Source organism: Mobula hypostoma, chromosome 27 (assembly GCF_963921235.1).
Source record: "Mobula hypostoma chromosome 27, sMobHyp1.1, whole genome shotgun sequence".
In the NCBI taxonomy this organism is placed as follows: domain Eukaryota; kingdom Metazoa; phylum Chordata; class Chondrichthyes; order Myliobatiformes; family Myliobatidae; genus Mobula; species Mobula hypostoma.
The window spans coordinates 37,635,777-37,658,698 of record NC_086123.1 but is presented as its reverse complement, the minus strand read 5'-3'; the positions used below and the strand labels follow the sequence as shown (position 1 = coordinate 37,658,698).

The 22,922-nt window shown below is 43.6% G+C and overlaps 1 protein-coding gene across 6 annotated transcripts in view; it reads right to left on the bottom strand.

Annotated features, from left to right (window-relative positions):
* Positions 1-22,922, bottom strand: part of LOC134338586 (unconventional myosin-XVIIIb-like) — a 471,306-nt gene that overhangs the window by 63,798 nt on the left and 384,586 nt on the right. For all 6 annotated transcript variants that reach the window (XM_063034529.1, XM_063034531.1, XM_063034532.1 and 3 more), the window contains 3 exons: positions 21,175-21,291; positions 14,401-14,484; positions 4,816-4,953 (listed from right to left, as the gene is read on the bottom strand). In XM_063034529.1, the coding sequence (XP_062890599.1) occupies positions 4,816-4,953; positions 14,401-14,484; positions 21,175-21,291 (339 nt within the window). The remainder of the gene's footprint in view (positions 1-4,815; positions 4,954-14,400; positions 14,485-21,174; positions 21,292-22,922) is intronic.

The following is a 22,922-nucleotide window of genomic DNA, read 5'->3' as shown; positions in this document are numbered from 1 at the left end:
AAATACCCATTTTAATGTGGATAGAGGTATTTTCAAAAACGCCTGGTGTGGACGCCTATCATTTTTAGGTGAAACTGGCGTTTTCAAAATTATCCGGTCCAGTGTGGACGTAGCCTTAGTCCAGTCACCATGAGTTTCTTTGTTTAACAAAGGAGTTTATTGTCAATGTAAACACGAGGAATTCTGCAGATGCTGGAAATTCAAGCAACACACATTAAAGTTGCTGGTGAACGCAGCAGGCCAGGCAGCATCTCTAGGAAGAGGTACAGTCGACGTTTCAGGCCGAGATCCTTTGTCAGGACTAACGAAGGGTCTCAGCCCAAAACGTCAACTGTACCTCTTCCTAGAGATGCTGCCTGGCCTGCTGCGTTCACCAGCAACTTTGAAGTTTATTGTCAAGTTGCAAGTGTAACAATGAGCAAGAGATTTAGAGATCATAGTTAGGACTGGAATGAAAGTTTGTCAGGGCAATGAGTCAAGTAGGGCAGGAGCTATGCGGAAATGTGAAGTAGTGGTCAGTTTGAGAGTACTAGGCAGCAGAAAACACAAGAGATGGGTGCTCATGGCAGCAAGATCCCATTTATAACAGGCCACAGAAATGCGCATGCACAGGCCACAGAGCCGCACATGTACAGGCCACAGAGCCGCGCATGCACAGGCCACAGAGCCGCGCATGCACAGGCCACAGAGCCGCGCATGCACAGGCCACAGAGCCGCGCATGCACAGGCCACAGAGCCGCGCATGCACAGGCCACAGAGCCGCGCATGCACAGGCCATGGAACGGCAGAACCTCGCATACAAGGCACTAAATGGCAGAACCTCACATAGAGGCCACAGAACGGCAGTAGATAGGACAGGCTGCTAGGGACTTTCAGACTATATTTCTTGGCACCTAGGGGTGTATGATAGAATTGCAGTTAGCATAATTACTTTACATCGACAGTGATCACTGATAAGGGTTTGGTTCCACTACTATCTAGGAGTTTGTATGTCTCCTCGTGGCTGCGTGGGTTTCCTCAGGGTGCTCGCGTTTCCTCTCACATTCCAAAGGTATACAGTTGGGGTTAGTGAGTTGCGGGCGTGCCACGTTGGTGCTGGGAACGTGGCATCGCTTGCAGGCTGCCCCCAGTACACCGCAAAAACAACGACGACGCAAAAGGTGCGTTTCACTGTACACGTGACAATGAAAACAAAAACTAATCTTCATGTTTGATGCAGGGTTGTTAGCAAAAACAATACTTTCATCTTGTGTGTTCATTCAAAATGAAAATAAATATTAATATGCAGGGATGAAAAGTAAGCAACCTTTTCAATTGTCACTGAAGGGTACACTGACAAGTTTCGAATCAATATGTAACGGATACTTGGACTAATTCAATCAATCCTCTATTTCTGTGTCAGTTTATACACTACACAATACAGTTATATAGTGATTGGGATTTTATGGTTGAAATCACACAATAAATCTTGTTCACACATACACTGTTAAAGTGTAAACTCGGAAGATGGGCTAGTGATTCCACACACCTCTGCAAAGTGCATTGGCTTGCAGGTTTCTTGGACAAGGTCCCAATTAGGGTGACCTATTAAAACCTATCAAATGGTGAAAAGCCTTGATAGAGTGGATGTGGAGAAGATGTTTCCTATGGTGGGAGAGTCTAAGACCAGAGGGCACAGCCTCAGAATAGAGGGCATCCTTCTTTAGCCAGAGCGTGGTGAATCTGTGTAATTCTTTGCCACAGACAGCTGTGGATACCGAGGCTTTTTGTATATTTAAGGTGGAGGTAGGTAGTTTCTTGATTTGTCAGGATATGAAGGGATGCGGGGCAGGGGTGGGGGAGGCAAGAGACGGGCGCTGAGAGAAAAACTGAACCAGCCATGATGAAATGGCGGAGCAGACTCAATGGGCCAAATGGCTCAATTCTTCTCCCACGTCCTATGGTCTTAATGTACTCTCCAGTAATGAGTTGAACTGATCAGACTTTCAGCAACGCGGATGCTGGAGGGAATTGGGCAGTCAACAGTTTGAGCCCAGAAAAGAAGGGTCTCAACTCGAAATGCTGACTGTCTATTTCCCTCCACAGATACTGTTTGACCTGCTGAGTTCCTCCAGCATCTTGTGTGTGGCTCCATTTAGAGTAAGTGCAGCCTCCTGCGGCTCCATTGATCATCTTCTCTTGTTTATGAACTACTACTTCTGTAAAATACGCTGAGAAAGCCTTAATAACTACTCTGCAGCTCAAACATAACTTTTATATGACGATTATAATTAAAATGCTTCAAAATGATAAAGTGGTCCCATACCTACAGGAAAAATATCACTAAGACTGAGAGAGTGCAGATAGAATTTGCTAGGATTTTGCCAGGGCTTGAGGATGTGAGTTACAGAGAAAGGTTGCCTAGAGTAGGACTTCATTCCCTGAAGTGAAGGAGAATGGGGAGATTTGATAGAGGTATACTGTACACAATTATGATAGGTATAGATATGTACCATAAATGTGAGCAAACTTTTTTGCACTGAGGTGGGATCGACTAACACTTAAGAGGAATTTGGGTAAGTACATAGATTGGAGAGGTATAGAGGGCAATGGTTTGGGTGCAGGTTTACAGGACTAGGCAGTTGAATAGTTTGGAATGGACTAGGTGGGCCAAAGGGCCTGTTTCTGTGTGTAGTGTTCCATGACTATGATAACACACACTTCTTTACAATACTTCACTTGTAACTGGACATCACGATTGTCATAATCATTATTGTACTTTCTGTAAATTGTTCGTTACAAAAAGGCTTTATACTTTTTGATTTGCATTCTGTGACCACCTCCCCGCCCCCCCACCTCCCCCCCGGCTGCTTCAGTGATTGGATGCCCAGCTGAGACGATGACATCACTGTTGCTGGAGACTGGGAAACTCCAAACTAATTGAATGATGTTAGGTCTCCTCAGCTTAGAATGAGTGGTTCACTGTTTAAAAATGAGGTCGTCCATTCAAGGCAGAGATGAGATTACTTTGCTCTCTCTAAAAGGATCGGGAGCCTCTGGAGCTCCCTTCCTTAATGGATGGAGGAAGGAGGGTCTTTACAAGGGAAACAGTTTGATATGCAAGGGGGTGAAAGGTTACAGGGAGAGGTGGGAAAACTTGGAATTGAGTTTAAATAGTTAAATCAGAATGGCACAGTAGTGCAGTGGTTAGCACAATGCTTTACAATACCAGCAACTGGGGTTCAATTCCTGCCACTGTCTGAAAGGAGCTCATATATTCTCCCCGTGACCGTGTGGGTTTCCTCCACGTGCTCTGGGTTCCTCCCACAGTCCAAAGACGTACTGGTTGGTAGGTTAGTTGGTCATTGTAAATTGTCCTGTCATTAGGGTAGGATTAAATCAGGAGAGACACGGTTGGAAAGGCCTGAGGGTCTACTCCCTGCTGTATCTCAATAAACCGTCTGGGTGGGTATTCTGTCTGATAGACAGGGGAGAAGAGAGACTGTCTGGGTGGGTATTCTGTCTGATAGGAGAGGGGAGAAGAGAGACTGTCTGGGTGGGTATTCTGTCTGATAGGAGAGGGGAGAAGAGAGACTGTCTGGGTGAGTATTCTGTCTGATAGACAGGGGAGAAGAGAGACTGTCTGGGTGGGTATTCTCTCTGATGGACAGCGGAGAAGAGAGACTGTCTGGGTGGGTATTCTGTCTGATAGGAGAGGGGAGAAGAGAGACTGTCTGGGTGGGTATTCTGTCTGATAGGAGAGGGGTGAAGAGAGACTGTCTGGGTGGGTAGTCTATCTGATAGACAGGGGAGAAGAGAGACTGTCTGGGTGGGTATTCTATCTGATGGACAGGGAGAAGAGACACTGTCTGGGTGGGTATTCTGTCTGATAGAGGGGAGAAGAGAGACTGTCTGGGTGGGTATTCTGTCTGATAGACAGGGGAGAAGAGAGACTGTCTGGGTGGGTATTCCATCTGATGGACAGGGAGAAGAGACACTGTCTGGGTGGGTATTCTGTCTGATAGACAGGGGAGAAGAGAGACTGTCTGGGTGGGTATTCTGTCTGATAGAGGGGAGAAGAGAGACTGTCTGGGTGGGTATTCTGTCTGATAGACAGGGGAGAAGAGAGACTGTCTGGGTGGGTATTCTGTCTGATAGACAGGGGAGAAGAGAGACTGTCTGGGTGGGTATTCTATCTGATGGACAGGGAGAAGAGACACTGTCTGGGTGGGTATTCTGTCTGATAGACAGGGGAGAAGAGAGACTGTCTGGGTGGGTATTCTGTCCGATGGGACAGGAAAAGTGAGAATGTCTGGGTGGATATTCTGTCTGATGGACAAGGGGAAGAGAGACACTGTCTGTGTGGGTATTCTGTCCAATGGGACGGGGAGAAGAAAGACTGTCTGGGTGGGTATTCTGTCCGATGGGACGGGGAGAAGAGACACTGTCTGGGTGGGATTCTGTCTGATGGGACGGGGAGAAGAGACACTGTCTGGGTGGGTATTCTGTCTGATGGACAGAAGAGAAGAGAGACTGTCCGGGTGGGTATTCTGTCCAATGGGACGGGGAGAAGAGAGACTGTCTGGGTGGGTATTCTGTCTGATGGACAGGAGAGAAGAGAGACTGTCCTGGTGGGTGTGGTCTTTGCTATTTCAGAATCAGAATTAGAATTCAAATCATGTTTTTTATAATGGGCAAATGTCGTCTTTTTTGTATTCCCTTCCAAACAGATAGGATTCTCAAGTGATTCCCAGGTTGATGTAATAGTTTAAAAACTTTGACAAGGACAAGAGAATAATTTAAGAGAAAAGAACTTCAAAAAATGACATAATTCACCTCAAATCTCTTGAGCTGTGCCCTCTGGAACTCGAGCTTGTTCTCGAGATCACAGATGGTAGCCTCCTGCCGGCTTACAATTCCACGTTCCACCATTGAGTTTTCCATGAACTCAATCCTGCTCTCCGCCACCTGCAACTGAGGTTTGAGAAAGACGAATTACACACAGTGAACCACGACTCAGGTAACAGAAAACAATCGGACTATCTCTCAGTGGCAACGGGGGTGGATTAGGTCGTAAATTCGCTGCCTCCCAGCTCCAGAGATCTGGATTCAATCTTGACCTCGGGTGCTGTCTATGTGGAGTTTGCACAATCTCCTTATGACTCTGTGAATTTCCTCATGTGTGCTCTGGTTTTTCCCCGAATCCCAAATACATGCCATTTGCTTTATTTTACTTTACTTTATTGTCGCCAAACAATTGATACTAGAGCATACGATCATCACAGCGATATTTGATTCTGTGCTTTGCACTCCCTGGAGTACAAATCGATAGTAAATAGTAAAAATTTAAATTATAAATCATAAATAGAAAATAGAAAAGGGCAAGTAAGGTAGTGCAAAAAACCGAGAGGCAGGTCCGGATATTTGGAGGGTATGGCCCAGATCCGGGCAGGTTAATTGACCATTGCAGACGAGTGGAAGGAGTCAATGGGATGCGTTTGGGCGGGTGGTGGTGGGAAGGATGAAAAACAGGATTAATTTCGGAATCAAGTAATAGTTGATAGCCAGTACAGACTTGATGGACTGAAGAGCTGGTTTCTATGCTGTCTCTCTGCATGATTCTGACTCTAACTCTCACTGTAGGTACATTGCACCTTTTCTTGATAAAGTCACTACATTATATCACTGGAGAAGGAGGGATACTCTGCCACGGCAACAGGTGCTTAAAATGATAAACTGGTTTGTAAAATGCTATCTTGCATTTTATGATAATTTACAAATCCAATGAAAGAAATAAAATGATAAACTGCTTTACCATGGAACTAATGGAGGATAGATGTTAGCAGGCCTTAGGTGGGTCATAGAATCATAGAGCACTACAACACAGAAACAGGCCCTTCAGCCCATCTGGTCAGTGCTGAACTTTTATTCTGCCTAGTCCCATCAGCCTGCAGCTGGATCACAGTCCACCCTCCCCTCCTATTCAAACTTCTCTCAAATGTTTCAATTGAATATGCATTCACATTTCCGCTGACGGTTCATTCCACACTCACACTCCGCCCCTCTGGTTGAAGAACTTCCCCCTCATGTTCCCCTTAAATATTTCACCTTTCGCCCTTAACCCATGACCTCTAGTTGTAGTCTCACCCCAATCTCGGTGGGAAAACCCTGCTTGTAGTTATCCCATCTAAACCCCTCACAATTTTTGTTTGGTGGCGAAATGGAGTGATCAACACCAAAGGAGGTTTAACGTGAGGGTCTGTGTTACATTTTGACCAGAAAAGAGAGGTCACATTGACCAAATGCTATAATCCTCAATGGACTGTGGAATCACGGATCTGAGTCTGTGTGTGGGAGAATCTCTAGAGCTAGCACAGTGGCTTGAGTGAGTGTTGACTAAATGAAATAAGATCATGGGCTTTATTAATATAGAAACACTAAAGTACAATTCTGAAAGATTATGCTGAACAAGCACAGATTGTGCAGCTGTTGGAAATCCTGAGCAACGCACACAAAATGTTAGAGGGACTCATCAGGTCAGGAGGTATCAGAGTAACCAGAGCATTGTGTCCAGTTCTCATAGAATCAAATAGTCATACAATTTGGAAACAAAGCCTTCACCTCATACCACTCTGACTCCATTTGGTCTGTAGATTCTCTACCAAATGTTCATCCAGGTGTGTATTCAGTCTGAGCAGTCAAGGCTCCAAACACACCTCTGCATGAAAAAGATTTTCCTCAAATCTTACCCCTTACCCTAAACCTGTGCCTCTAGTTTATATCAGTCTCCTGAACCAGTGTGGATAACTTCACTCACCTCAACTCTGAACTGATTCCACAAACTATGTTCTCACTTTCAAGGACTCTACAACTGATGTTCTCAGCATTGTTTATTTATTTATTTTTGCATTCTTTTGCACATAGCTTGTTTGTCAGTCTTTATAGTTTATTAATTTTATGTTCTACTGCGAATGCCTGCAAGAAAATGAACTCAGGGTAGTACATGCTGATATAGATGTATTTTGACAATAAATCGCCTGTACTTTAGACACCTCTGCCATGGAGAAATGTTCTTCTATCGATGCTGCTCACTATTTAGAAGTTTCTATATGATTCCCCTCTCAACATCTTCTGCTCGAAGGGAAATAAATCCAGCCTCTCCTCATGAATGAAACATTGCATCCCAGGCAACATCTCCTCTTAATGTTCTCCAGTGCAATCACACTCTTCCTAACTATAACTGCACACACTTCCAGCTGTGGCCTAACGGTGTACCATTTATAAAGTTGTACCATTAAAAATTAAAGATCTGTCACATGTATATTGAAGCATGCAGTGAAATGCATCATTTGCATCACGGACCACACAATCTGAATGTACGTTGGGCAGCACACAACTGTCATCATGCTTCCCACACCAACATAACATGCCTATTCACTTTTGAACCCTAAGCCGTATGTCTTTGGAAAGTGGGAGGAGACCAAGGCATCCTCAATCATGGGGAGAATATGCAAACTCCTTGCAGACAGCAGCAGGAGTTGAATCCCGATTGCTGACCACTGGCACCGTGATACCATTACACCACGGTACTTCCTCTTAAATTTCCTGCTTTTAAGTTTTGTGTTTCAGCTAATGAGGACAACGATCCCAAATGGCTTCTTCACCACGTCACCTACCCATGCTGCCACCTTCAGAAGTCTTCATATTTGTGTACTTCATCCCCTGTGTTTCAATACTCCTTCAAGACCGACCATTCATTGTACATGTCCTGCCTTTACTGGTCCTCCCAAAGCACATCACCTTGCACTTATCAGGATTAAATTCAATCTGCTGTTGTTCGAGCCATTCTTACCAATTGATCAATATCTTCCTGTCGTGTACAACTATCTTGTCCTCATTGTCCTGCAGAATTTATGTACTGTATTTAATTTACATGCAGAGTGTGGGCTGTACCTATGTGCCTGTGATGCTGCTACAAGTGAGTTTTTCATTGTACCTGTACCTCATTGTAGTTGGGCATATGACAGTAACTCTATTTGATAATAAGCTCAATTATCCTCCTCCCTTTGTCAACAATGCCACCAATTTTCCTGTCATTTGCAAAGTTATTAATCATACCTCCTACATTCCTATCCAGATTGTTAGTGCATGTATTTTGAAGGAAGGAAAGGCCCTAGACAAGGAGAAATAAAATATACTACAATGATTTGGAACTGGAATTAGTTACTATTGTCACGTGTGCCAAGATACAGTGAAAGATTGTCTTGCAAACTGTTCATACAGGTCAGATCATTACACAGTGCATTGAGGTAGAACAAGATAAAAATAAAGAGTAAAGTGTAACAGCTACAGAGAAAGTGCAGTGCAGCTGAACAATATGGTGCAAGGTTATAAAGAGGTAGATTGCCAAGTCAAGAGTCCAACTTATCATACCGGAGAACTATTCAATAGTTTTGTAACAGCGAGGTGGAAGCTGACCCTGAGTCTGATAGTACTTGCTTTCAAGCTTTGGTATCATCCGCCCAATGGAAGAGAGGCAAAACGGGAACATCCAGGGTGGGTGGGGTCTTTGATTATGCTGGCTGATTTACAGAGGCAGCGAGAAGTTAAGACAGGCTCCATACAGGGGAAGCTGTGGTTCCAGTGACGAGAGATTCCAGTTGTGAAAATAGACTGACAGATGTTTGGAAGGAGATTTGATAGAGGTTGTAGAATCTAGATGGTTTATATTGGGGATATAGAGAGGCCTGTGGATAATTCAAGATGCAGGGACAGAGTTGGAAGTGACGGATAAACTACTGAGAAGAGGCAAGAAGATAAATATTGATCAAACAGTAAGAAACAAAGACTGAAGTTGTGATGAATGAACATTCAACTGCACCTATCAATGGAATTGGAGTTTAGAAAAAATACTGGGCTATGGAGATAAGTATGGGAATGGATAGATTGAATTGTGTACAAAGACACAGTATATAAACAAATGGATGAATTTCAAAATCAAACATCCACTCTTCACAAGTGGTAAGGCAAGTGGACCTTCCATAAAACTTGCAGTAGAGGTCAGGATAACAGCATCAGAAAGAAAAGATAGTAACAGCAAAGAAACCTTCACTGTTTCAAAGACTCGAACCAGAACAGGAAATAAAGACTTGCATTTATATTGCACCTTTACTTCTCTTTCAGGAAGTCCCATTGCGCTTCTTAGCTAGTGATGTATGGTCAAGTTTCTAACCAGTAGCTATTCTGTAAACAGAAAAACTGTTTGTGTCTGAGAGATACCAGGCTACCTCAGATGACTCCTCCTCTTGCCTGTCTTTATGTGGTGTTGGAGCCTCTCTCATCCACCTAGACGGCTTCATCTACAATCATCTAACTCTGGCATCAGAGCATCAGTAATAGTGCCCGATGCAGCCTAGACTTGCATTCAGGACTCAGAAATGAGACTGGACCTGGAGCCTTCCAACTCAGAGAGGGGAGAGACACAGTCAACAAGAGGGCAAAGGCTCTCAAGCACTGACATTGCTGAGCACTACTGAAATACTAACTGGCAACAGCTTGTATCTAGCCAGGCTATAAACAGACATGCCATTCCTTGATAAATCCATCATGCTGGAGGTACAGCAGCCGAAAGACCCACTCCTGAAGGTTCAACCTGACCTAAGAACACGAACACCTCAGACTCTATTTATTTTCTCTCTTCCTGAAATTGCACGAATGCCATTATGCTATTTTTATTGTTGTCATGTGAGTTGTGCATAATTTATGTTGTTAAATTGATGTTAATTTATGTTTATAATGTGTGGTCTGCTGCTATAAAATGCTAATTTTCATGGCATGTGTACCTTGGGTATGTATACTCATTACAATACACTTGAATTTGAATTTAAACTTCAAACTTCAGAAAAGAATCAAAACTAATTGTGCAGACTTGTAGAATTAGAACCAGATGATCAAAGGAATTTTCTGTGATCCAGAGACCAAAACTTGCAAGAGATCTTGAGAACAGGTGTTCTTGGAAACACATTCTTCAAAGACCTATCAATGAATGAACAAGGCTCGGGCTTCCTTTTAACGTACATTGTACAATGACTATTTTTGTCGTTTTCAGACAGATCAAGGTTTCAATATCGCATATATTCTAACTTTCACAGAGAGAGGGGGAACCAAAAGGAAATTTGCGATTCAGTGCAATACAAACAGAGCAATTTATGTATAATCTTTAAAACTCTTTGCATGCACCTTTAAACAATTCATTACTGGTTTGCAGAAGAGTTCCAAGCTTTAGGCTAGACAACTAAGCCTGCTAATAAACGCAAACACGAGGAAATCTGCAGATGCTGGAATTTCAAGCAACACACATAAAAATTGTTGGTGAACGCAGCAGGCCACACAGCATCTATAGAAAGAGGTACAGTCGACGTTTTGGGCTGAGACCCTTCATCAGGACTAACTGAAAGAAGAGATAGTAAGAGATTTGAAAGTGGAAGGGAGAGGGGGAGATCCAAATTGATAGGAGAAGACAGGAAGGGGTGGGATGGAGCTAAGAGCTGGAAAGTTGATTGGCAAAAGGGATATGAGAGGATCATGGGACAGGAGACCTAGGGAGAAAGAAAGCAGGGGGAGCCCAGAGGATGGGCAAGGAGTATAGTGAGAGGGACAGAGGGAGAAAAAGGAGAGAGAGAAAAAAATTAATAATAATAATAAATAAATAACTGATGGAGTACAAAGGGAAGGTGGGGCAAAAACGGAAGTTAGAGAAGTCAATGTTCATGCCATCAGGTTGGAGGCTACCCAGATGGAATATAAGGTGTTGTTCCTCCAACCTGAGTGCGGCTTCATGTTGACGGTAGACGATGCCGTGGATAGACATATCAGAATGGGAACAGGACGCGCAGAGAGACTTGGATAGATTGGAAGAATGGGCAAAGAAGTGGCAAATGAAATACAATGTTGGAAAGTGTATGGTTATGCACTTTGGCAGAAAAAATAAACGGGCAGACTATTATTTAAATGGGGAAAGAATTCAAAGTTCTGAGATGCAATGGGACTTGGGAGTCCTCATACAGGATACCCTTAAAGTTAACCTCCAGGTTGAGTCGGTAGTGAAGAAGGCAAATGCAATGTTGGCATTCATTTCTAGAGGAATAGAGTATAGGAGCAGGGATGTGATGTTGAGGTTCTATGAGGCGCTGGTGAGACCTCACTTGGAGTACTGTGGGCAGTTTTGGTCTCCTTATTTAAGAAAGGATGTGCTGACATTGGAGAGGGTACAGAGAAGATTCACTAGAATGATTCCGGGAATGAGAGGGTTAACATATGAGGAACGTTTGTCTGCTCTTGGACTGTATTCCTTGGAGTTTAGAAGAATGAGGGGAGACCTCATAGAAACATTTTTTTAGTCAGAGGGTGGTGAATCTATGGAATTTGTTGCCACGGGCAGCAGTGGAGGCCAAGTTATTGGGTGTATTTAAGGCAGAGATTGATAGGTATCTGAGTAGCCAGGGCATCAAAGGTTATGGTGAGAAGGTGGGGGAGTGGGACTAAATGGGAGAATGGATCAGCTCATGATAAAATGGCGGAGCAGACTCGATGAGCCGAATGGCCGACTTCTGCTCCTTTGTCTTATGGTCTTAAGGTCTAAAATGTGTGGCCACTGGGAGATCCTGCTTTCTCTGGCGGACAGAGCATAGGTGCTCAGCAATATGATCTCCCAGCCTGCGTCGGGTCTTGTCAATATATAGAAGGCCACATCAGGAGCACCGGACGCAGTATATCACCCCAGCCGACTCACAGATGAAGTGTCGCCTCACCTGGAAGGACTGTCTGGGGCCCTGAATGGTGGTAAGGGAGGAAGTGTAAGGGCATGTGTAGCACTTGTTCTGCTTACAAGGATAAGTGCCTGGAGGGAGATCGATGGGAAGGGATGGCGGGGGGGGAACGAATGGACAAGGGAGTCACGTAGGGAGTGATCCCTGCGGAAAGCCGGGGGGGGAGGAAGGGAAAGATGTGCTTAGTGGTGGGTTCCATTGGAGGTGGCGGAAGTTACGGAGAATTATATGTTGGACCCGAAGGCTGGTGGGGTGGTAGGTGAGGTCAAGGGGAACCCTATTCCTAGTGGGCTGGTGGGAGGATGGAGTGAGAGCAGATGTACGTGAAGTGGGAGAGATGCGTTTGAGAGCAGAGTTGATGGTGGAGGAAGGGAAGCCCCCTCTCCCCCTCTCCATCCCCCCTCTCCATCACCCTCCCCATCCCCCTCCCCTCCTCCTCTCCACCTTCTCCCCCTCCCTGACTTCTCTAACTTCCGTTAGTGTCCCACCTCCCCTTCGTCCCTCATCCATTATTTATTTATCTATCTATCTATTTATTTATTTATTTATTTGTTTGTTTGTTTGTCTATTTATTTATTTATTTATTTATTTTTCTCTCTCCTTTTTCTCCCTCTGTCCCTCTCACTATACTCCTTGCTCATCCTCTGGGCTTCCCCCCTCCCCCTTTCTTTCTCCCATGATCCTCTCATATCCCTTTTGCCAATCAACTGTCCAGCTCTCGGCTCCATCCCTCCCCCTCCTGTCTTCTCCTATCATTTTGGATCTCCCCCTCCCCCTCCCACTTTCAAATCTCTTACTATCTCTTCTTTCAGTTAGTACTGACGAAGGGTCTCGGCCTGAAACATCGACTGTACCTCTTCCTAGAGATGCTGCCTGGCCTGCTGCGTTCACCAGCAATTTTTATGTGTGTTGCCTGCTAATAAACTTTTATTAGACCTCAGCAACATTTGACTTCAGAAAAAATTAACCTCCTGCCAGAATATCAAAGAAATGTGCGGGTCATCAACAACCTCTCATTGACACTGTGGCATGAAGTTGACTTGTTAGGTCTCGACTATTGATAAACCTAGGGGAAAAAGAGTCACAGAGTTCAGAGCTGCGAATTAATGGTACAGCCCTATGAAACTCTGGTTAGACCACACAGAACATTGTGTTTAGTTCTGGTCACTTCATTATAGGAGGACATGGATGCTTTAGAGAGGCTGGAGAGGAGATTTACCAGGATGCTGCCTGGATTGAACATAGAACATAGAATAGTACAGCACAGGAACAGGTCCTTTGGCTCACAAAGTTGTGCCAAACCAGCAAAGAAGTAAATCAAAAACAGCCCAAAGTCCAATCCCTCCTATCTACATAATGTCCATGTTACTCCATCTTCCTCATATTCATCTGCCTATCTAAACACCTGTGATGCCCTGGTTCATATTTTCACTGTTATGCTGTGTGTATTTCATTTAGCAGTTCTGTAAGAGCAGCCTGCTCTGCTTTCAGCCTATTTGGGTTTATTGTTGAAGATAAGGGAATGTGTGCCATCCAATTAGTAGGAGGTTTTCTTGGTGAGGGACGATAAGATTGGGCTTGGGGCTTTTGTTCGAGAGGAGACGAAGAGAGAAGACACTGGGGAGAACCAGTCGTGGCATACGAGCTGCTGGTAGACTGTTTATTCGAGATGGATTGCAAACGATATCAGGAAGGTGGTGAGGGCATTCACATAGACCGAGGGCCCAGCACGAGTGACAGAGAAGTTCAAGGTGAGCTCCAATTCGTGCACATTTGACTGTTTCATTAGAATGGGCTCTCTTATTTTTGTTATTCTTTACTAACCCTTGAGTTAAGATTCATAAATATAATTCCTTTAATCGTATGCAGTGTGCTGTCTGTTATCTTGTTGTACTAATTTGTAACAGGGTAGCAAATGATACAGCATCCGCACAAACCGGGGTTTGGGTTGGGACGAGCTATCTCAATCTCACAAGTTTGGCGGGACTTGAGCGTGTCTTCCCTTGACTTATGCAGTCAAGGAAACCAGGGTGTTTCACATCTCTTAAATGTGTTTGTCTCTACCACCATACCAGGCACTGGAGAGCATTTCTTATGAGAATCGGTTGAGCGAGCTCAGGCTTTTCCCTTTGGAGCGAAGAAGGATGAGAGGTGACTTACAGAGGTGTAGTAGATGATAAGAGGCATAGATTGAGTGGACGGCCAGTGACTTATTCCCAAAGCAGAAAAGCCAAAATGAGGAGGCACAAATTGAAGGTGTTTGGAGAAAAGAATGAGGGGATGTTCCTTTGACTCAGTGAGTATTGGACGCTATTGGGGGTAGTGTCAGAAGCAGGTAAATTAGGGACATTTAAGTGTCTCATAGATGGATGAAAGAAAAATGGGAGGCTATGTAGGAGGGAAGGGGTTAGATTGATCAGCACAACACTGTGGGCAGAAGCATCAATACTGTGCTGTACTGTTCTATGTTCCAGATAAATCTGGGCCATTACACTTACCAGGTGGAGTTATGCTGGAAAACACAAGTCAAAGAAAGCAGCTCCTATCTCAAAGCTTACTTTATGGTCCAAGACTCGTGTGTGAAGCCTCCTACCTTTCCTTCGAAGTTTTGCTTCTCCTTTGTTGCTTCTTTTAGCTGATTCTGCAATTCTTGGATCTGTGCAATGTCACTGGATGTCTACCCATGGTCAGGGGAGAGAGAAAAAAAACATTCATTGAGTTCAACAAAAATTATAAAGGCAAGATAATGACACAAAGTAGTCACACTTGATTTTTATTTATGCATTACAGGACGTGGCCATTGCTGGGAATGCTGCCATATACTGCTTGTTCCTAATTGCCCCTGACAAGATGGCGGAGAGCCACTGCAGTCCTTCTGGAGAAGGTGCTCCCAGAGTATTGCTGGGAAAGGAGTTCTGGCATTCAGATCCAATCATACAGTACATTTTCATATAGTTCCTTTATATGTTTGTATTTCATTGATTTCCCTCACGGAATAGGAAGCCATTTGGCCTATCGATTCTATGCTATCTCTCAGTGCAATCCCATCTATCACGTTCCCTCATTTATTTCCCTGTGATCTGTTCTCACGGAAGCACATTGACTCTCCCCACATGTTCTACCACTACACCTACACACTAGCGATAATCACAGTGGCTAATTAACCGATTGACCACATTTCTTTAGGAAGAGGGAAGAAAGTTCAGCGTCCAGAGGGAACCCACGCGGTCACAAGGAGGGTGGACACCACTGCAGTTCGGAATCAAACCTGCTCAGTAAAGCTGGGAGAAAGCTGTACTACCGGCAGCAGTATTGTGATGTCCTTAGTATTGAGCAAGGTAGAATGTGGATAGATTGCTCAGTCCTTCATCTGACGATCCTCAAATTAAGATCAAAAGGGATTCGTGTTCATTTCAATGTGCCAACTGATGTAGATCACGAGAGCTACATTTGCTTCACTGAAAGTTCAAAGTAAGTGTATTATCAAAGTCACTCTGAGATTCATTTTATTAATTTACTTTTTGAGAAACAGCGTGGGATAGCCCGACAAGCTGCATCACCCCACAACACACCTAATTAACACTAGCTAATTCACAGGACAATTTTCAATGCCCAGTTGACCTACTAACTGGGGGAAACTGGAGCACTTGGAGGTAACCCACATGGTCATGGGGAGAATGTACAAACTCCTTACAGACGGTGGCTGGAATTGAACTTCAAACTCCAGAATACACGGAGCTGTAAAAGCATCTTGCTAAGCACCATTCTACCACGGTCAGCGTGATGCTATTTCCTTGCGGGCATTCACAGTAGAATAAAAAGAAACACAATAGACTCAATGAAAAACTACACACAAAGGTTGATAAACAAACAATGTGCAAAAGAAGACAACTACAATATAAAAAACATAATAACCCATGACGGGTTTCTTGTGCCCCATCAACGTGTCCCCAGGTGATGGATTGGGGAATACTCTGCAGCTGGGAAATAAAATACCACCTGAGTGTGGGCCAAAACCGAAACAAATGCAGGCACGTCTGTACCCAGATTGGGCGGTGCTCCAGTCAGCATCTGCCCTCCATGTTAGGGGCAGCTGAAACTAAAACTTGGCTGCAGGTATAAAAAGCAATACCCTTTCACTTCAGAATTCGAACAGAGTGATACGGCCGCTGCCTGGGGGTCACCAAGGCATGCCTGGAGTGAGCACTAGGTGTGACAACAAGTGAAGTTCTAGCGGGTGCACTGCTGAATATGCGGGCAGGCACCGGGAAACCCAAGACAGATGCAGCCAGCATTGGAAGGAGCCCAGCAACACCACAGTCAGAGACTGCTGTACGTGTTTCCCAGGTGAGCAGTCCATCTACAACTGACAAGAGATGAAAGACACACACAAAGAGGTCATTAGAAGTAAACACATTCATAATGTGTGTATTATTGAATAATGGAACTTGAGACTGACATGACAGCATACAGGAACAAACCTCATCAACAGTTTATCGTGCAATATCCCCCCATGCAAGAAAGTGCACAATGAATAGCAGATCAACGGAGAGTGACAGTGAAAAATAACTTAATCCCCATAGACTACAGTCCTATCCCTGCAGACACATCAGCTCCTGTCTAAGTGGCGACTTGGTCCTGCTCCAATTCGCTTACTGAAGCAACAGGTCTACAGCAGATGCTATCTCGTTAGCTCTTCAGACTTGGACAGCAGAGCTGTATACGTCTGCGTGCTCTTTATCGATTAGAGCTTGGCATTTAACACTATCATCCCCTTAAAACTTGTCAATAAACTCCAAGACCTTGCCCTCAATACCCACTTGTGCAATTGGATCCTAGATTTCCTCACTTGTAGACCCCAGTCAGTTTGGATTGGCAACAACATCTCCTGCACAATCTCCATCAGCACTGCAGAGATGTGTACTGAACCTGCTGCTCTACTCGCTGCACACCTGTGACTGTGTGGCTAAGTACAGCTCCAAAACCATATACAAATCTGCTGACAATAGCACTGCTGTGGTGATGAATCAGCATACAGGAAGGAGACTGAAAATGTGGCTGACTGGTGTAGTAGCAACATCTCTCACTCAATGTCAATAAGACCAAGGAACTGATTTCCTTCAGGAGAGGGAAACCAGAGGTCTATGAGCCAGCAATCATCGGAGGGTCAGAGGTGAAGTGGGTCAGTAACTTCAAAATCCTGGATGTCACCATCTCAGAGGGCCTGTCCTGGACACCTCAGATAAACATTATTACAAAGAAAACAGGTAATAGTATAAACATGCGGTACTTCCTTAGGAGTCTGTGGAGGTTCGGAACATCATCAAAAGCCTTGGCATAGCAGTGCTGTGGAAAGTGTGCTGACTGGCCGCATTACCGTCTGGTATGGGAAGACCAGTGCTTTTCAGTGGAAAACCCTACAAAAGGTAGTGGATTCGGCCCAGTACATCATAGCTAAAACCCTCCCAATCATTGAGCACATCTACGTGAAACGTTGCCATAGAAAAACAGCATCCATCATCAAAGATCCTCACCACCCAGGCCATGCGGGCAGAAGATACAGGTGCCTCAGGACTCACACCACCAGGTTCAAGAACAGTTACTACCCCTCAGCCATCAGGCTCTTGAACAAAAGGGGACAAATACACTCATTTAAGGACTGTTATATTGTTATCTCACGCTCACTATTTATTGCTATTTATTTATATCTGCATTTGCACAGTTTATTTATAGTTAACAGTTCCTGATGTTTACAGTTTACAATTACTATTCTATTGATTTGCTAAATATGCCTGCAGAAAAAGGATCTCACGGTTGTATATGGTGACATGTATATACTCTGATAATAAATTTTACTTTGAACTTCAGACAGTTGAACCAAATAAAACATGAAGTTGCCCAAGAGCTAAAAGAAACCAAGCTAAAGACCACGACAATGCTATGCATGAAAATAATGAAGATGCAGCCCACTAAAGCACTGAGAATTACTTCAACAACTTGATGGTAATAACAACAATACAGATGTAGAGCCTCCGCAGAATGCTGAATATGAAGCTGAGCTTACAGACAAAGTTATCCCAACAGTTAACAGCACACGAACAGAATACATGGACACTGACCCATCAAAAAGACCCTACATACCTAAACAAAACACATCATCAAAATTTGCAAAAACTGTTAATATTCTCAACAACATTATATTACCACAGTATTTAGGAAAACTTGAAACATTGGGAGGGCTACACCTAGCAACATACTGTGCAGCATTAACAGCAGGGCAATGCAATGGCTCCAAAATAGAGACACTCATTGACAGAAACACTAAACTGAGTAATGAGTAATACGGCTGGGTGAGTGGAATCCGGGATCAGACATGAGCAGACTCAATGGCCTAGTTGCCTAATTCTGCTCCTACGTCTTAAGATCTAATGAAATGGGAACACCAAAATGCCAATAAGAAACAAAATTGAAACCTGAAGAGCAGAAATAGCCTGCCTAATGGAGCATAAAATGGATAAGCAAGGAAGTTAAAAGAAAGCTAAGGAAATGTAAGGTCCACAACAAGATACAACCAATATAACAAAAGCATGTAGAATGTATAGATACACGAAAACCAAACTAAATAGCCAGACTAAATAGATACATGAAATGTGCCAGATGAAGAAAACAGAACGATCAGTTCAGGAACGATGACAAAGGTTTATACAGGACATTGAAACTAAATTTGACACACCAAAATGTCACCAATACCAGCAAAGAATTACCAACAAACACAGAGATAATGAACTTTTGGTCCAACACACAATCAAGAAGCAAACTGGATTAGGGAGGAGAAAGAACACACTCATACACTGAAGACATGAAAATACCTGAAGTTACAATGGAAATGCCAAAAGTGATTGTTAAAGATATCCACAAATGGAAAAGTACAGGCACTGATAATATTTGTAACTATTGGTAAAAAAGATTTACTTGCTTTCATCCATAGCTGTAAATATATATTCAACAATTTTCTTAAAAATCCTGAAAAATTGCTTGAGTTTTTGACAGAAGGTAAAACATATCTCTTACATAGAGGAGAAATCAAAAATGACCCATCAAAATCAATATCATCCTTTACTTGTTTACAAATTATATATAGAATGGTAATATCATGCAGCTTGCAACTAATCACCACTCACTTATGTAACCACAGTATACTTACAGAAGAGCAGAAAAGATGCCATAAGGATATGAAAGGATGTAAAGAACAACTGATAATAGATTCTGTCCTAGTGCTGACTTTAAGAATCTATTGCAGTTTTCACTCTGTGTTGCAATTTCGACGAAGTTTCTTCAACTGCACCTCCCAAATCCATGACCTCTACCACCAAGATGGGTCTCCAGGTTCCTCATCAAATGATACAACGTCTTGACTTGGAAGTGCAGCTCTCCTCCTTCATTATGATTGGTTCTAAGACACTGTCCATGGAGATGTCAGAGGCAGGTCTTATATACAGAGAGTGGTGGGTGCGCGAGAGGCAGATGCATTAGGGTTATTTTAGATAGGCACATGAATGAAAGAAAAATGTAGGTCTATACGGAAGGGGAGCATTATATTGATTCTGAATTAGGTTAAAAGGTCTGTACTGTGCTGTACCATATGCCAAGGGTTCCCAATGTTTTTTATGCCACAGGCCAATAACATTAAGCAAGCGGTCTGTAGACCGGAGGTTGGGAACCTCTGGTCTGAGCTAATAGCATTCTTGGTCGATCTTTCACCATATGACTCAATATGTTTCAAGGAATCACCTCAAAGAAAGGGAATAAACAGTGGCCCACATCCCAAGAATGACATTTTTTTTTAGGAAAAGCACCTGGAGAGACAACATGAAACTGCTGTTGGTCTTTAAGTTATTCCTTAATAAATTCTACAACTGTTAGCTCTATCCAGCTTTTTATATTTGGCAAGTCAGGCTCGTTTGCTTGATGACGAGGGACTTACAACGCCGAGCTCAACACATGACACCCACCCAGACTGTAAAATAAGTGAGCTATAAATATTTCAATATTTGTAATCTATTTGTTTGTGAGAAGTAGCTTTAAATTCCTTCATAAATAATGCAGATAAACCAGCAATAAACTAGACAGATATAAAAGAGAGATGACGGTTTGTTGACTAATGGCATAATTCTAAAATACAGAAGATGTTTGAATATTGCCTTTTCATTTGTTTTATGCAGGAATTTTCCTTTGGGATTTGTATATTACTGACAGGTCCAGCCGTTATTACCTCTCTCCAAAACCCTGAACAGTGACCTGCTGGATCAGTCCAGAGGATAGTTTAAGAGCAAAACACTTTGATGGGTTTGGAGTCTTACAGAGACTAGACTGAGTAAGGAGCAGATTTCTTTCCCTGAAGGATATTAAAGAACCAGACATTAATTTATAGGCCAATATTGCTACTATTTCGGATTATTAACTCAATTCTGACTTTCACAGTTGCCATGGTGACTTATATTTAATGATTATTAGCTTAGGTCTCTACATGACTAGTCTGGCAACTCAACCACTGTATCACCTCTGCACTCTATTGATCTAAACAGATATTAAAAGAAATTGCGTTATTGAAGAACATATTGCCTGAAGCTACGTTGCATCTTCATTGTGCCTTCTTATAGATTTAAGGAGAAAATACACTCAATGGCCACTTTATTAAGTAAAGTAAATATGTAATCGTTAATGCAAATATTTAATCAACCAATCATGTGGCAGTAATTCAAAGAATAAAAGTATACAGGCATTCTCAAGAGGTTCAGACCAAACATCAGAATGGGGAAGAAATGTGATCTAAGTGACTTTGATCGTGGAATAATTGTTGTTGCCAGATAGGGTGGTTTAAGTATCTCAGAAACTGCTGGTCTCCTGGGATTATCACACATAACAGTCTCTAGAGTTTTTACAGAGAATGGAGTGAGGATCAAAAAAACATCCACTGAGTGGCAGTTCCATGGGCGAAAACACCTTGCTAATGAGAGAGGTCAGAGGAGAATGGCCAGACTGGTTCAAGCCGACAGGAACTCAAATAACCGCACATTACAGCAGTGGTGTGTAGAAGAGCATCTTTGAATGCACAACATGTCAAACCTTGAAGCAGATGGGCTACAGCAGCAGAAGACCACGAATATATACCAGTGGCCACTTTATTAGGTACAAGAGGTACTTAAAAAAGTGACCACTGAATGTAATTGGTGTGCTTTTATATTCTAGGACTGCTTCAACAGAAAGAAAAGCGTGCAGATCTTTGGATTCTTGCACATTTAGTTTTACGTGCAGGTTTAAAGACAAAGTCTTTTAGGACTATGTTTAGACAATGTAGGCTAGGTACCTGAGCAATGAGATCCTTGTGCTTCTTCATGATGTCATTCAGGTCCTCTTGGTCTTCATCGAGACGTCTCAGCAGGTCAGACTTCTCATGCTCCAACTGGCAGAGCTGTTCATCGGCCTGCCGTCAAGCACATGGAAATATCAGAGAACAATGCAAGATCCACCAATAAAGTTCTTACTTCACATGTATTTGTACATATTCTATGTAGCCTGCCCAAGGTTTCCCCTTCCAACCGATCATGATCATGTGATTCTAAGAAAGCTTACCAAAGCTGGAGGAAAATAAAGGCTGAGTAGATTTGAAAGGTGGGAGGAGGGGAGAGAGTATGCCAGGCGATAGGTGAAACTTGGAGGGGGGGATGAAGCAAAGAGCTAGGAAGTTGATTGGTGAAAGAGACAGAATGCCATGGAAGAAAGAAGAAAGGTGGGGGGGTGGGGATTGGGAACACCAGAGGGAGGTGATGGGCGGACAAGGAGGTAACATGAGAGAGGGACAGGGGATGGGAAATGGTGAAGGGAGGTGTGGGTGGAGGCATTTCTGGAAGTTTGACAGATCGATGTTCATGCCATCAGGTTGGAGGCTACCCAAACAGATTATAAGGTGTTATTCCTCCAACCTAAGTGTGGCCTTAACCTGACAGTGGAGGAGGCCATGGATGGACATATCAGAATGGGAATGGGAAGTGGAATTAAAATAGGTAGCCACTGGGAGAGCCTGTTTGTTCTGACAGACAGAGCATAGATCTCAGTGAAGTGGTCTCCCAATCTACGTCGGGTCTCACCGATATACAAAAGGCCACACTGGGAGCACCGAACACAGTATATGACCACAATAGACTCACAGGTGAAGTGTCGCCTCACCTGGAAGGACTGTCTGGGTCCCTGAGTGGTAGTGAGGGAGGAAGTGTAGGGGTAGGTGAAGCACTCGTTTGCAAGGATAAGTGACAGGAGAGAGATCAGTGGGGAGAGACGAATGGACAAGGGAGTCGCGTAGGGAGTGATCCCTGCAGAAAGCAGAAAGTGAGCGGGGGGACGAAAGATGTGATTAGTGGCGGAATCCAGTTGGAGGTGGCGGACGTTTAGGAGCATTATGTGCTGGATGCAGAGGCTGGTGGGGAGGTAGGTGAGAACAAGAGGAACCCTACCCCTGGTAGCGTGGTGGGAGGATGAGATAAGAGCAGACGTGCGTGAAATGGAAGAGATACGGTTGAAGGCAGCGTTGAATGTGGAGGAAGAGAAGCCCCTTTCTTTGAAAAAGGAAGATCCCTCCTTCGTTCTAGAATGAAAAGCCTCATCCTGAGAGCAGATGCGATGGAGACGGAGGAATTGAGAGAAGGGGCTGGTGTTTTCATAAGTAGCGGGGGTATAGTTCAGGTAGCTGTGAGAGTCCCTTGGTTTATAATAGACATCGGTGGATAAGCTGCCTCCGCAGATGGAGACAGTGAGGTCGAGAAAGGGAAGGGAAGTGTCGGAAATGGAGCAGGTGAATTTGAGGGCCAGGTGGAAGTTGGAGACAAAGTGGATGAAATCAATGAGTTCAGCAGGGTACAGGAAGCAGCACCAATGCAGTCGTCAATATTTTAGGTTAATGGCCCTGCTTCAGAAGAATTCTACTGGTGTATACACTGCTGCAAAGAGATCAGTGTCTTTTTTGATCCTTCTGATTTCTCCAGAACCAAGTAGCTATGTCTTAGAATTAGGTATCAATCATTTAAGGACAGAAATGGGAAATTTTCTACCCTGGAGAGT